Source organism: Chaetura pelagica, unplaced genomic scaffold (genome assembly GCF_000747805.2).
Source record: "Chaetura pelagica isolate M959 unplaced genomic scaffold, ChaPel_1.0 scaffold345, whole genome shotgun sequence".
Lineage (NCBI taxonomy): Eukaryota > Metazoa > Chordata > Aves > Apodiformes > Apodidae > Chaetura > Chaetura pelagica.
In genome coordinates this window covers 2016400-2030547 of record NW_009953962.1, presented here as the reverse complement: position 1 = coordinate 2030547, position 14148 = coordinate 2016400, and the positions used below count along the sequence as shown (strand labels likewise).

At 39.6% G+C, this 14148-nt stretch overlaps 1 protein-coding gene across 1 annotated transcript in view; it reads right to left on the bottom strand.

Annotated features, from left to right (window-relative positions):
- CCDC171 (coiled-coil domain containing 171) overlaps nucleotides 1–14148 on the bottom strand; it is a 144349-nt gene that overhangs the window by 15789 nt on the left and 114412 nt on the right. Inside the window, exon 22 of the mRNA XM_010001935.1 lies at nucleotides 13341–13472. Within this exon, the coding sequence (XP_010000237.1) occupies nucleotides 13341–13472 (132 nt within the window). The remainder of the gene's footprint in view (nucleotides 1–13340; nucleotides 13473–14148) is intronic.

Sequence of the window (14148 nt, the reverse complement as noted above, 5' to 3'; positions counted from 1 at the left end):
AGAATAAAATTAGCACCCCACAAAATCTGGTTTCAGTATAGGCATTTCCTTAAATATTTTTACTAGAGTCATGAAGAGATAGAGGTTATTTCTTTCTGGTCATAAGAAGCAGCTTTTCAATTTTGTATTAAAATATTTTCAAACTGAACTAGATAAACTACTTAACATATGCTTAGAAGGAGGAAATGTGTCCACTCTGTATTTTCCATGGAAAAGATGTAGACAGTCTATGCTGAAGTTGTCATTTACTAGGAAAGACAAAGGCTCTGGCAGGTTTAGTCAATATGACAAGTGTGACTATGTGGCTCATACATAAATGATTATTACTGAGTCCCAATCTTCCTCTTCATATTTTAGGTGAATGCTCAAGTCTAATTAAGCCAAGGGGCTAGAAAACTGCACAAAGTTTTATGATACAGTGACTCCATTTCCTTTGCTTTTCTTATGAACTGGTGATGTTAGGACTACATCGTAATTAATCATAATTATTTCATCCTAAAGGAAGGAACATTCTGTAGTTTTGTAAGGAAACTCTAAAGTATGCCTGTTAGGTTGGATAGCAAACTAATTTTTTCATTCTGGTTTCTCACCAAAGCATCAGGTATGTGCACAAATTCATTATGCCAGCACAGGAAAAAGCACCAGTCTGTCTCTATACAGAAAGTGATGACCTAGAAAAGCTGAATTGCATTCCCTTTATGGATTTATGCCATGAAAACACACTATTAGAAATTTCAGGGACAACTGCTCTTGTTGCAACATCAAGAGTCAAAGGAAATGGAAAGACCACAATATATCTAATACTGACTTTCATGGCTAGCATATACAGTAGCATCCCTCCTTCCAAAGCAAAAGTTGGAGAACATGGGCAAAATCTTCCAGAAAAGGTACTAACACTGAGCTTGACAATTTGCTATCCTTTGGTTCAGCATGAAATGAAGAAAATATATTCCTCTCAAAGTTTGCTTTTAACCACCATAATCTGAGGAAGAAGAAGAAATAAATTTATCCCTGTCACCTCTCAATATCTAGGTTCTACTAAAAATGCATGCACAGAAGAAGAAAACCCTTTTTGGGAACAACTGACTCTGTTTATCTTCCTAGCATTTGTCATATAGATGACAGATGATCTCACATCAGAAAGGTATAAATCCCAATCGATGCACTAAAAACTGGTGCATGAGTGCGTTTCCACTATACTGAAGCCTGGGCCTCTTCTCCGCAAGAGGTCAACAAGCTGAGAAAGCTATTCACTTGAAACAGCTTGAAAGACCAGGGGAAGGAGACACAAACTCTTCTGTTGGTACAGCTCTGGCTGTCCTCATTCGGACCAGCAATTCAAATATACATTGCTATCTGATGAGCTTTTTTAGATAATATTTTGGAAGACACTGATTTTTTTACTCAATCTTCAGAGGTCACTTCCAACCCCTAATATTCTGCAATTCTGTGATTCTGTGAAATGCATAAAGTGTGTTTTCATTAAATTTCATCAGATTTCTAGAATTATTAGGTTGGAAGCCCAGCTAGTAAGGAACAGGCTGTTACAGTCCATTCCAGTCTCTGGCAAACAATCAACAATTGGATCCAATTCCTTAGAAGCATAAAGTGACTTTCTGAATTCTGTTTCTAGAACTGGATGCTTCTATCAACACTGAAAGGAGAAACCTAAAGGTTAAAGGTTGCCTAGAGAGCATACAGTATACTTCAACAATAGGATCATAAATAAAATACCCCATATCACACAATTTCATAACTAGATTGAGAAAGCCCCTTTTTAGTCTTATTTTTTTTACTTTGCCCTGTCCAGTGTGTTTCCAAGTGGGAACAATCAGATTTACTGCTATTCCGTTTGCCTGCTAGGCATGAAAAATGTACTCAATCCCACAGTCCGCTTTCCAAAAAGGTAAAATTTGCAGCAAGTCTCACATTAAATAAATGCAGAACAAATCAAATATCTAGGCTAGTGACCTTTGCCGAGGTACAGACAAACATCACATTTTGACATGTAGGAGACTTGCTGCTCAAAACCTTGTCCTGTGGTCTTTGCAAGGATTTGTAAAAACTTCAGAACTTAAACTTCAACTTGTAACCTTTAGCTTGCTTTATATTAACATTATTTATTTTAAAAGTTATTCATTTGAGACTGGGAAACTGGATGGAGGGAAAGTCTGGCACTACAGGGAGCAGCAATGGCATGACGCTTTGCTTCTCTAATCTGTATTTGTCATTCATGATACAATCAGGAAGAGGTGGACCTACAAACAGGTGCTGCAATTGGAAAAGAACATACAATCTGCCTCTGAACAGTGAGAAGACAGAACCAAACTACAGTCTTCAGGCATTAAATGGGCATTGCAAGTTTGCCCCACAGGTGGAATGGGTGACTGTTCCTTTTTGATCTTTTTAGTTTAGAACTGCAATTTTGTCAAAAAACACCATGATATGGAAACAAACCACAGGAATCTAAGTATAAGTTCTATCAAGGTTCCAGAAGGATATAAAAATTGAGGTCTTTCCATGGACATTATCTTTTTAATAGTCACGAAAGACTTAAATCTTTGCAGGTAAAGTTGTCAGCATGCAGGCTGTGTATACCTATTATGGAGGTTTACACAACAGTTCCATGTTCACCCCCTTTCCATTACTTTAGCACCCTCTAGCCCTCTCCATTTTGTCCCCACCCCCTCATTTCTTACCATCTTTTTGCTTCTAATGGGAAGAGACCATAATGAAGGAAGAGACCATAGTGAAGGAAGAGTTGAAGACGACTATAATGTCGTGTAGTGGACCAGTATTAGTTAAAAATGAGTGCCCTGTTACAAGCATATTTGTCCTGGAACACCTACAGCAATAGTCCTTATCAATCCTAAGAAATTATGCTTTTCACAGTCCAATTCAAACTCTGGAATTTGTGACCTTGGGATTCTAGCAGCACATATTCCTAGACCATCAATCAATTCAGTAACTGAAAAAACAAGACAATGGGTTCAAAGTAGTTAATTATGACTCCTGCAAGATGACAATGAAAAAAACAATATTCACAGATAACATATGTTCATTTATGAGCCACAATTCACACATCCCTCCCCCCAAAAAAACACCAGAATTCAAAATTAATTTGTGGCAAATTGGTAGAATTTGGTGAAAAACAGGTTAACATTTAATCCTTTCAAAACTCATACTCTTCGAATTTCACTTCAGGGGAATACCACTTGCGATGCTATCCCAGTCTATTCATTCAATATAGGACAACTGTGGAATTAACAAAACAGCCTGGTTTTCATACCTACTTCTATATTCTGAAAGGTTTACTGTGTTTTTCTTAATGCTTAAGTTGCATATTCATTGCTATATTTTCGTCTAACTGCTGTCACTTATATTGTCATGCAGAAGGGCAAATCAGGGTCAGTTTATGTAAGAGGCATCAATCTCAAAAACTTCATCAGTCTTTTTTTCAAGGCATTATGCAAAGAAAGCTGACATTAAGAGAGCCTTAACTGACAGCAAATGAAATCAATCAGCAAATCACTAAGCCATAATAAACTCGCTCAAGTTGTAGATAACCCTTCCTCTTCCAGGTGTTTAACAAGGCCCATCAAATGCAATACCTGGGCAGAAATGTCTCCCCTGATTCCATTACAAAATTATTGCACTAATACAGTGCTTTATTTAATATATTTTTCTTGCTCTGCAAGCTTTTGATAAGAATAACAAACAGAAAGAGACATATTTTATAATAACGGAATACTAAGCAGTTAGGTGAAAAAGACTAAAAAAAAATTCAGCAATTGAAGAACTTTTTTTTTTTTTAGTTCAAATATAATTAAGAAAAGAAAATTGTTTGATCCTGTTTCTGATATTAAGATACTTGTGTAATAAAGTCTATTGCCTTAATAACTCCTATTGCTGAGACTCACTTGCTCAGCACTTCTTCTTAGTGAAATCACATGAATCAGTACAAAAAAGTAAGTCTCCAGACAATTCCTAATCTTTCATGATATTCCCTTCAAGAATTCCTTTTGTAACACACATGATTATCAACAGTTTGACAGTGGTGCTTCTAAATGGGTGCTACAACAGTACACACTGCAGACATTATCAAACAATATAGCCACATCCAAGCTACACAGTGATTATCTGGTGAAATTATTCCTTTTTTGAAGATACTGTGCAAAGATAATCCCATGCAGTTCTTATAGATAGGATTTCTGAAGCAAAAAAAACTGCTTAACAAACAAGGTGCTGTGAAAACCGTATTTGTTATTTTCTGGTATTGAATGCTGCTTTCTTTTTGTAGTTACAGCATTTACAAGTCTGCCCTTATTCAGTGAGGCAGCTTTGAGTAAATACTGTGATCACCATGTCTCTAGAGTAACTTTTCTCATAAAAGAATAGTGACTGAAGTCAATAAAGATGCTTCCTGTTGAGTCCTTATGGTATAAGATGCAGCAACCTGGTAACCAGCAGGGAAGAAAACCCATCCCAGGATTACAAAAAGAAGCAAAGTAAATAAATAAACTTGGTGTATTAAGATAGTATTTTACACAGTTTTTACAGAGCTTTCTTGTGTATCATCACAGATCATTCATAAGAGATTACCCACATCCAACATACATAAAAAAGTCTAAGTGGAAAAAGGCAGATAGTTACACAACGGCTTGACAGGGTCAAGAAAGAAAATTTTCCATTAGGAAAGGTTACTTAAAGGTTAAATTATTATATACTAACTATGGTAGTCAAGATAATCAGCAGCAGATCTTAACTGAAAGTATTTACAAAACTACTAACGCTTACGAAAAAGGCTGGACAAGAAATTATTCGTTTCGCAGGCATGAAGAGACAGCTTTCAGTAATTGATTAATTGGTGATTACAGATACTGACTTTGATATTTACAGTCCCATAGTGCAAAAGACTTAAGAGGGCTTGGGTGCAATCAGTGTATCAGCTAACTACAAACCCTTCTGAGAGGAGTTCTTCATGTCCTCTCCATTTATTAGAATGAAGAAATGGAAGGGAAGAAACAAAAATTGTGAAAGAGTGGCTGAGAAAGCCAGGGAAAGGGACTAGCAATAAGGAGGGGGGAAAGGAGGAATATAGAGACAGCAATATAAAACTCCTAGACGACAGGCCAGAAAAGAGTGCTAGAAGAAATACTGTGATGAGTTAACAGTTAACTCACAGAAAGGCAAAGGGGTGTGAAATTCAAATTATAAAAGGCAAATTTTCAACATTGCTGGCATTTTTAAGATGCCTCACTTCTTATGTTTTAAAATGTGTTTTGTGAGCATAAGTTAATGTGAGGTTTTAAAGGTATTACAGTTAAAATAAGTGTCCTAAAATGTATTCTAAATATTTAGACATGACTCCAGACACCAAATGAATGCATTCAAGGAGATGAAATTAAGAGTCCATCTTATGTTTCCTCCACCTGGTTATTCAGATTTGACTTAGTTGTTAATAATTGTTTCTTAAGCCCTGCACCAACTTTATTTTTGACAAAGTGAAATTTGCAAAAGGTCAGAGCTCCAGGGGTGTCATTCCACTCTAATGATGATCCCACCCACTTATAATTTATGAGTATTGCAACTCAAGGTGCATGTGCAAAGTATCATATTAATAAAAAATTGCTTCTCTCTTTAAACAGTATATTGAAAGGCAGGCTCATGGTCAGTCTAAAAGCAGCACATCTTGACACTAGATAGGAAATTAGTCCTTTTGGAGAGGAGAAGAAAAGGGAAGGAGGACAACCCAAATGCTGTTGAACTCCTGGAGAATGAAGACCTAGTTTTAGTTCTCCAGTTCCAGAGGAGGCAGCATTCTGGCCTCTATAAATGAAGTGCGTAGTTCCTTCTGCTCTTGTAATGCTGTCATGCATAAGTGTGTGAATTTTGGGTGCATTTGTATTTAAATGCACCATCCTCAAGGCTCTCTCAAAAAAGTTTCTCCTTTTAAAAAATTAAGAAAAGTGTCCAAACGTAAGTTCAAGGTTCAAATACTAATGCTTCAGTTTTCAAGAAGCTATTTCACAATTAATTCATCCCATGAAAGCCTCATAGCAGAAGTGATATATGTTTAAAAGACTTACCTTATGCAGAGGATAAAATACAATGACAGAATTATAACCTTGGTATGGTTGACTGGGGAAGCTGAGGCACAGGTTATTTTTTAACTCTCTCATTCTAGTTGTGGGGAGTGACATGGGAAGAAACAGATGCAGCCAGTCTATTCACACATGGCTTTGTGACTGGTGTCACCACCACTATTTTGGGGTTTTTGATAATGGAACGGCCTACATGGCACCAGGCCTGCTCGCATCAGAGAGGATTCACCTTTCTCAAAGGGGGAAGAGGGTCTTTCCTCAGAGGCTTGCAAGGCTTATCAACAGACCTTTAAAACAGATTTGAAGAGGGAGGGGGATAACATCAGGCTTGCCTGTGACAAGCTGTGGGATGACACATCAAGGTTAGAGGGACACAGTGCTAGCAAGTGAACTCAGCCTGTTACCTGGAGATGGGATGGCTACACTGCAGCACACTTGAAGTCTTGCAGAGATGAGCCAGGACTCCTGAGGTGATAGGAGCCAACAGGTAAAATGCCTCAAAGGAATTCCAGCCACTCCAGCCAGAAAGTCAACTTCATCAGGGGCCCAGCTTAAATGTCTCTATGCAAACATGTGCATTATGGGCAACAAACAAGAGGAGTTAGAGACATGCACATGCCTGCAGGGCTATGATCTTATTGGGGTCGTGGAGACGTGGTAAGATTACTCCTAAGGCTGGAGTGCTGGTATGGAAGGACACAGACTCTTTAGGAAGGGAAGGCAGGGGACAACAGGAGGGGGTGTCATCTTCTATTTCAATGGCCAGCTGGAACGCATGGAGGTTTACCTGGGGATGGATGAGGAGCTAACCAAGAGCTTATGGGTCAGGATTAAATGGAGGGCAGGGACAGAGGACATATATAGTGTGGGTCCACTACAGTCAACCTGACCAGGAAGACCCAGTGGATGAGGCCCTTCATAAACAGATAGGAGTAGCCTCTCATTCACCAGCCCTGGTCCTCAAGGGGCACTTCAACCACCCCAATATCTGTTGGAGGGACAATACAGCAGGGCATAAGCAATCCAGGAGGTTCCTGGGATGCACTGATGATGCTTTCCTTCTTCAAGTGATAGAGGAGCCAACAAGAAGACATGCTATGCTGAAGCCAAACCAGTTTATGATTCTATGAATGTTACCTCTGAAATAGCTTGCTTTCTTGACTTGGTAAGACATTTTTATTGGCAAATAAACACAAGAAGGAGAAGGCAGCTGCCAGGAGCCAGAAGCACTTGCAGGAGTCACTCTCAAGATCTGGGTATTGCCAGGGCTATGGCAATCACCCCTACACCGATAAAAAAGCAGCCTAGGAAAAGTTAAGCAACAAGGAACATGGCAAGCAGAGCAGGCAAACAGAGCATGAGATGTCGGCCAGAGCATGACATGCAGTTCATGTAGGAAGAGCCTAGTTGTCCTGCTAGCTCCAGAGGTGAGTTCCACTAGTGGTCATCACCCTCTCAGAAGGGCCTTAGCTGTGGTATCCACCCGGCTTTGTCCTCTGCACTTGCCAGATGCAGATGGCAATCCAGACAGAGCTTCCAAACATGTGATGTGGCAACCCAGACAGAGAGAGGACACTGAATTCACCCTCAGTAACTTTGACAACACGAAGCTGTGAGGTGCAGTCAACACACTGGAGGGAAGGCATGTCATCCAGAGGGAGCTTGACAGACTTGAGAGAAGTTCCTGTGCAAACTGCATGAAGTTCAACAAGGTCAAGTACAAGGTCCTGCACCTGGGTCAGAGCAATCCCATGCACAAATACAGGCTGGGTGGAGAATGGATCTCTGAGAAGAAAGACTTGGGGGTGTTGGTTGATGAGAAACTGAACTTCAGCTGGAAATCTGAACTTGCAGCCCAGAAAGTCAACCACATCCTGGGCTGCATCAAAAGAAGGGTGACCAATAGGTCAAGGGAGGGGATTCTCCCTCTCTGCTTCACTTTTGTGAGATCCCACCTGGAGTACTGTGTCCAGATCTGGAGTCCTCAACACAGGAAGAACATGGAGGTCTTGGAGATGAGAACCACAAAGATGATGAGAGGGCTGGAGCACATCTTCTACAAAGACAGGCTGAGAGCGTTGGGGCTGTCCAGCTGGGAGAGAAGTCTCTGGGGAGACCTCATAGTGACGTTCCAGTACCTGAAGGGGCTACAGGAAAGCTGGGGAGAGATATCTTGTCGTGAGAGGACAAGGGGTAATGGATCAAAATGAAAGAGGGTAAATTTATATTAGACATTAGGAAGAAATTCTTTAATGTGAGGATGGTGAGACAGTGGAACACATTGTCCAGGGAAGCTGTGGAAGCCCCATCCCTGGAAGTGTTCAAGGCCAGACTTGATGGGTTTTAGAGTAAGATTATCTAGTTGCAAGTGTCCCTGCCCACGGCAGGGAGGTTGGATCTAAATGACCCTTAAGGTCCCCTCCAACCCAAACCATTCTAGGATCCTATTTTTTGACAAAAAAAAACATTAGCAGAGTTATGCATCTTTTTTACCTTTTAATCTATCAAGAATAAATCTAAAATTAATGACCTAGTGAAAATAAATACGAATTAAGAAGATCCTAACGCTTCAAACTACATTTACGTTTGTGCAATGAATTAGAAAAAATGGACCTAATATGCAATCGGATAACGCATGGCCAAATCTTACATGAACATATTATTTACATAAAACAAATGGTAACAACCTACTCCTTCTTAAATTTATAATGATTGTATGCTAACCCTGAAGATAGGTCAGTATATGACTACAGTACTACCACCACTGTAAGTGTTTACATTATTACTGTACCCTTCATTTCAAATTACCTCAAAACTTCCTAAACCTGCATGAACAGATGGATTCATGCTGAAGGTAGAGAAAGAGGGGGAGCAAGAGAGGGGGGACAAGATGGGGTGGGTGGGAGGAACAGGGAGAGAGAGAGGGAGGGAGCCAGAGGCCCCATGGGAACTGAAAGATAAGAGAGAGAGGTAGAGCAAGCGAGATAGAGCCAGAATGGGAAAGCTAGATATGGAGAGAGGTGCAGAGAGTGAAAGAGAGAGACACCAAAGCAGAGCAGCAGGCAGAGATGGACCAGTGGAAAGCACAAGTGTGCATTCAGCAGAGAGAGCAGGCACAGCAGGGAGAGAGAAAGAGCATCAGAGAGTGAGTGCATGCATAGCAGTGTGCACAAAGCACAGAGCATGTGTGCAGCAGAGAGTGCACACGAGCAGTGGAGGGTGTGCACGCAGAGCAGGTGGACAGACAGCAGCAGCAGCAAACAAGTTCGTGTGGCAGAGGGAGAGAGAAAAAGGAGAGGGACGCAGAGACAGAGAGACATGACAAAGTGAGAACTCCATCTCAAACCAACTTCAAGCAGAGAAAGTACACCACAAGTGTTTAGTATCTTTCAGAATTAAGGGAGAGCTTAGTAATGAAAAACAGAGATTTACCTACTCAAGTCCTTGGTTATAATAAACAAAACAAAAAACAAACAAACAAACAAAAACAAACAAAAAAAAGGAATTCTCAACAGTCTGGACAACCTTACATCTGAGAAGGGCAGCAAACAAAAAAAATGCTTTTTTCTAAGACCTATAAATACTGAAAATACATATATATGCAGTGCTTTTATACTAGAAGCCTGCCTATAGTCTCATCCTCACATCTCCTTTTTCATACACCACATAAATGCATTAAATATTCATATCCTCATTAAAGTCACTCACGAAACTTGTCCATTTGGATTCTTTAATTCATATAAATCCTGTAAAACAGCAATACAAGTTCACCTGTGAATACTGGTATTCTTCTAAATCAACATCCAGAAGTCATATTCTTTAGCAACCAGAGACCAAAGAAGTAAGAGGCCTACCATGCCAAATACTGATCAAAAGCAACCACCATAAATTAATAGGGCCAATTAATAAAATATGCAAATGGAGACTTTGAAGACAGAGGTCAAGGTAGTTCCCATGTCACAGAAAACTACAACCCTTTCCCTAATTTCACATCTGCAGGCAGCTACCACATGTGAACATCAGCGGCTGCCTCATCACACAGCCACAAGTATCTCTTTCAGACATGCTGCGGATGTTCCGCCTTTTGTCTGCAGTGGGAACATTCACGTATGGCCAGCACAGCATACCTTAAATCCTCACGTGTTTCAGGTGCTTGTGACTACTACTATAATTTCCACTTTTAAACCTAGGTAAGTTACAAACTAACTTTGTGACATAACATCCTTCATGGCTATTAAAACCAGGTGAGAGCATTTCAAAGCTCTAGCAATCATATCATTCCACTCTTCAAGATACTGCACTTTTTCCATTAGTTATCCAACTGAAGTGACATTTTCAAACTATTTTGGTACTTTTTGTTACAGTTTCCAAGAACAAAACAAACACCTAGAAATTTGGTCATAGTTTCACTACTTGCTCGGGGCTTTAGAAGAAAGTTAGTGCAAGGATATCCTTGTTGAATGACTTACATTTCAATCTTTTATGTATGTTTGCAATTCAAGAATCATTACATAAAATGCAGGCTTTGGAGAAGATACACAGAACTTTGTGTGCCAAATACTTAATTTCATTAGCTAAAGGTCTGTCACTAGAGTGTACAACACGTTCTTTACAAGATGCATACCATTTCCAATACAGTTTAACCATTTTTTTCATTTGGGAATGACAAGGGGTTTATTTGTGGGCTTGTCTGATCAACCCTGTAAACATTAGTAGTACCTGGAATGTCAGGTCCATCTACTAGATAAAACAACCTTCTGGTTTTACAAGATGATTAATTAAATATGCCACAAAAAAAGCAAATCTCTGATAGCAAGTGACAGTCAAGCAACTTAAGTTCATTATGCCAATCTTCTTTTCACTTGTCTCCTATAAAGAAAGCGTATTTTTCCTAAGAAACATTCATATAGAGATAACAGCAATTTACAAATTCTAAGACTTCCCGTATTCCAGATAACACGGAATACAGGTCCCTAACGCTGCTGAGCCCACCAAGTAAACTAAGAATAGCAGATTTCATTCAAAACACCTTTAAGAGACACCTGCTATGTGAAAAAAATTTGGAAAAAAAAAAGATAACCTATGCAGATGTGCATGTGCATACAAATATGCAAGCTTTTTTCCTTTCTCTCTGTGGGGAACTCTCATATAATGAAAAATTATATACATTGATCCAATGGTTATAAGTTTATTATTAATTACTGAATCCAGCCATCTACTACAAACTGGATGCAGGAATAATAAAAATTAAACAATGCAGTTTTCTGTGCCAGTGCTTCATCCCAATCATAATACTGTCTAACTGCAGGTCTTAATTTTTATGCCGTTTTTAAGAGGAAGCCATCAAATAGCAATAAATTTAGACTTGGAAAAAAACTCCTTATGTCTAACACTTGGAGACAATAAGGCCTTTAACTGGAATGTACCTGGCACAGACTAAGTATAAAGCACATATAATAGCAGCAGTTATAACATGGACCATGCATGCAAACAATTACACTGGTTTCAGTAAGTAATCACTTTATGGACACTTCTCACTGCTTACCTCATTCAAGATTGCAGGATTGCCCTTAATATACTTTTAAATACAGTGAAATTAAAGTCAATTAGCTGACTCCTAGCTTTAAAAGGGAAATTTTACAACAAAACTCTATAACATGATTAGAAGGTTAACAAACAGGCACTATCTAACTAGAGACAAGGTAAGGAGAGGAAAAGGAGAGAAGGAACTGGACAGTGAGATAGACTGTGAACCCTTGATGCTGCTTGTGCATGTAAAGGGTAACCATATGTAACTGGAGCTGCTGGGTGAACAAAAAGTATGTTTACAATACTGCACCACCATGCTACCCAGCGCATATATTGCTCTCTGTTAGTTATTCCACAAACACTCTGTACAAATGTCAAATGCAACTTCTTCTGCTTCTCTTCATCTTGTTAAAAAGAAGGAAGGAACAGGCAGTCTTGCAAGTGCTTCTACAATCATTCTGAGGTTAAAAAAGGACAGAAGTGGGGATGGGACAATAAAAAAACAAACTCACAGCTATCGCTGTATAGGCTACCAAATTAGAAAACCAGTATTTAAAAGCTGGTGATTGCCTACAGCAGCTTCTTGGAAAAGATGCCACCTGTGGAACCTTTTGCACAGCCTTAAAGGGATCATCGCTGTACTGGGGAAACATTTGCAACTCTACTCTTTGCTAGAGATGTCCAGCTGTCCTAACTAAAAGTCTCAAGTACTATGTACTACTGCTTTGGTTTGCAAATAATGCGATAATACAGATATAATTTTTATCTTTATCATATCAAAACCCATGCATGCAAGATGGCAACCATGAGAAATGTCCGGATGAGAATCTGTCTTTCTTGAATGTTTGATTTTGTGACCCTGTTCCTGCAATTACATACTGCACCTAGAACAGAAAATCTACAATAAATCAAAAAGGACTGCTACAGAAAAGTAGACACACTGTGCAATACTTGCATGGCCCTTGCAGTTTGCACAACTAGCTTTTCCTCTCTCTGATTCACATGGAACAGCACAATTAAAGAACCATGTACTCACTCTGCCTTTCTCTCACTGAGAAAACAAAATGTTCTGCCTTTAGGAATAATGTATCACAAAAATGAAGTGATTCTGCATCTCTATAAAGACTAAGGGACAGTTTGTGTGTAAAACATAACAAACTTACAAACAGTAAGGAGGTACAAAATGCATTTTCAAAGCTGAAAGCATGTACATTTTCAGTTAATTTTTCTTTTTTCCCCGTTTTCCTTCTAACAAAATCAGTATTTTGAATGATACAAGTCCTTATACATAGATGAACAAAACAGCTTCTACATTTAAGTATTACAAATATCAGTTATGCTTAATTTAGGAATGCTCAAAACCCTCTATTACTTAAAAGCCTGTCTTTTTTTTCCCCCTTATTTTATTTGTCTTGCTTAAAAGGGGCGGAGGAAACAGGGGGATGGAACAGAGCGTTATTAATTTTCAAAAATAACATCTACATGTTTCCATTTTCACATTCCCGTCAGTTATTTAACATTGTAACTGCAAGATTAGAAGTTTGTATCATCTCTGAAATAACTTATCAAAGAGTGCATTTGGAAATTATTTATCGTTCAACTGCAATTGATATCGTGATTGACTGCAATAGTTTTGAAGCTTTTTGTTTACCACACACCCAGAGCAGTCCAGCTGAAAAAAGAAACAGGATTATTTCAGACTCTGACCTGAAATGCTACAACCTCTGGTCTGCCCTTCAGCCCTTCCACTGCAAAGGTCTCTAGGTGCAGTTTGGGTAGCTGCAGGGTGAAGTCATTCCTGGTTGCCGCAGTCCGTGACAGCAAGGTCTGATCTCTGACCTAAGGGGAAAAAAACAGCATCAATGGTAATTCCCCTTCAGACACATTAACTGGGATGAACTGGGTCCCCCTGAGCCCACTGAGTGGACTTGCATTGATCGCTGGACCTGAAATCCATGAATAAATTTAGGACTAATTGATTTTTCGTTGCAAATAAATCTCTAATTCAGAGTGCTGGGAGAGAATGTTAAGAAGAAAAAGCATCTTCCCCTCGTCTGAAATGAGAAGGGAAGAAGAGACAGTTAAGGGCTCAGAAGCCCAGCTGGTATATACATTTCACAGATATGTCCCCTGTAATAACCTCGTAAGAAAAGAGGTTCTGACTCAAGCAAACATCATCTGTACAATCTAAAAGTTCGTTCTCATCACACCAACAAGCTGGCATGCGAGTTCTGCCTACTGCAGGGAGATCGTAACAGTCCTCAACAGTGAGTTTCGCTCATCACCAATCCCGCTAAACCCCAGATCAAAACGAAAAACCCTCAAACAAACCCAAACCAACCAGCCCGCAGCTCCGCCACCGACACCAGGGGGAAAACAAACAAAGCAAGCACAACAAAACCCTGCTCCTAGATTTCTCATTGTGGACCAAACAATGAGCCGAACGGCAACCAGCGGCTCCAGGACGGTTCCCGGCGGGCGCTGCCGCAGCTCCCCCGGGACGCGCCCGCAGCTC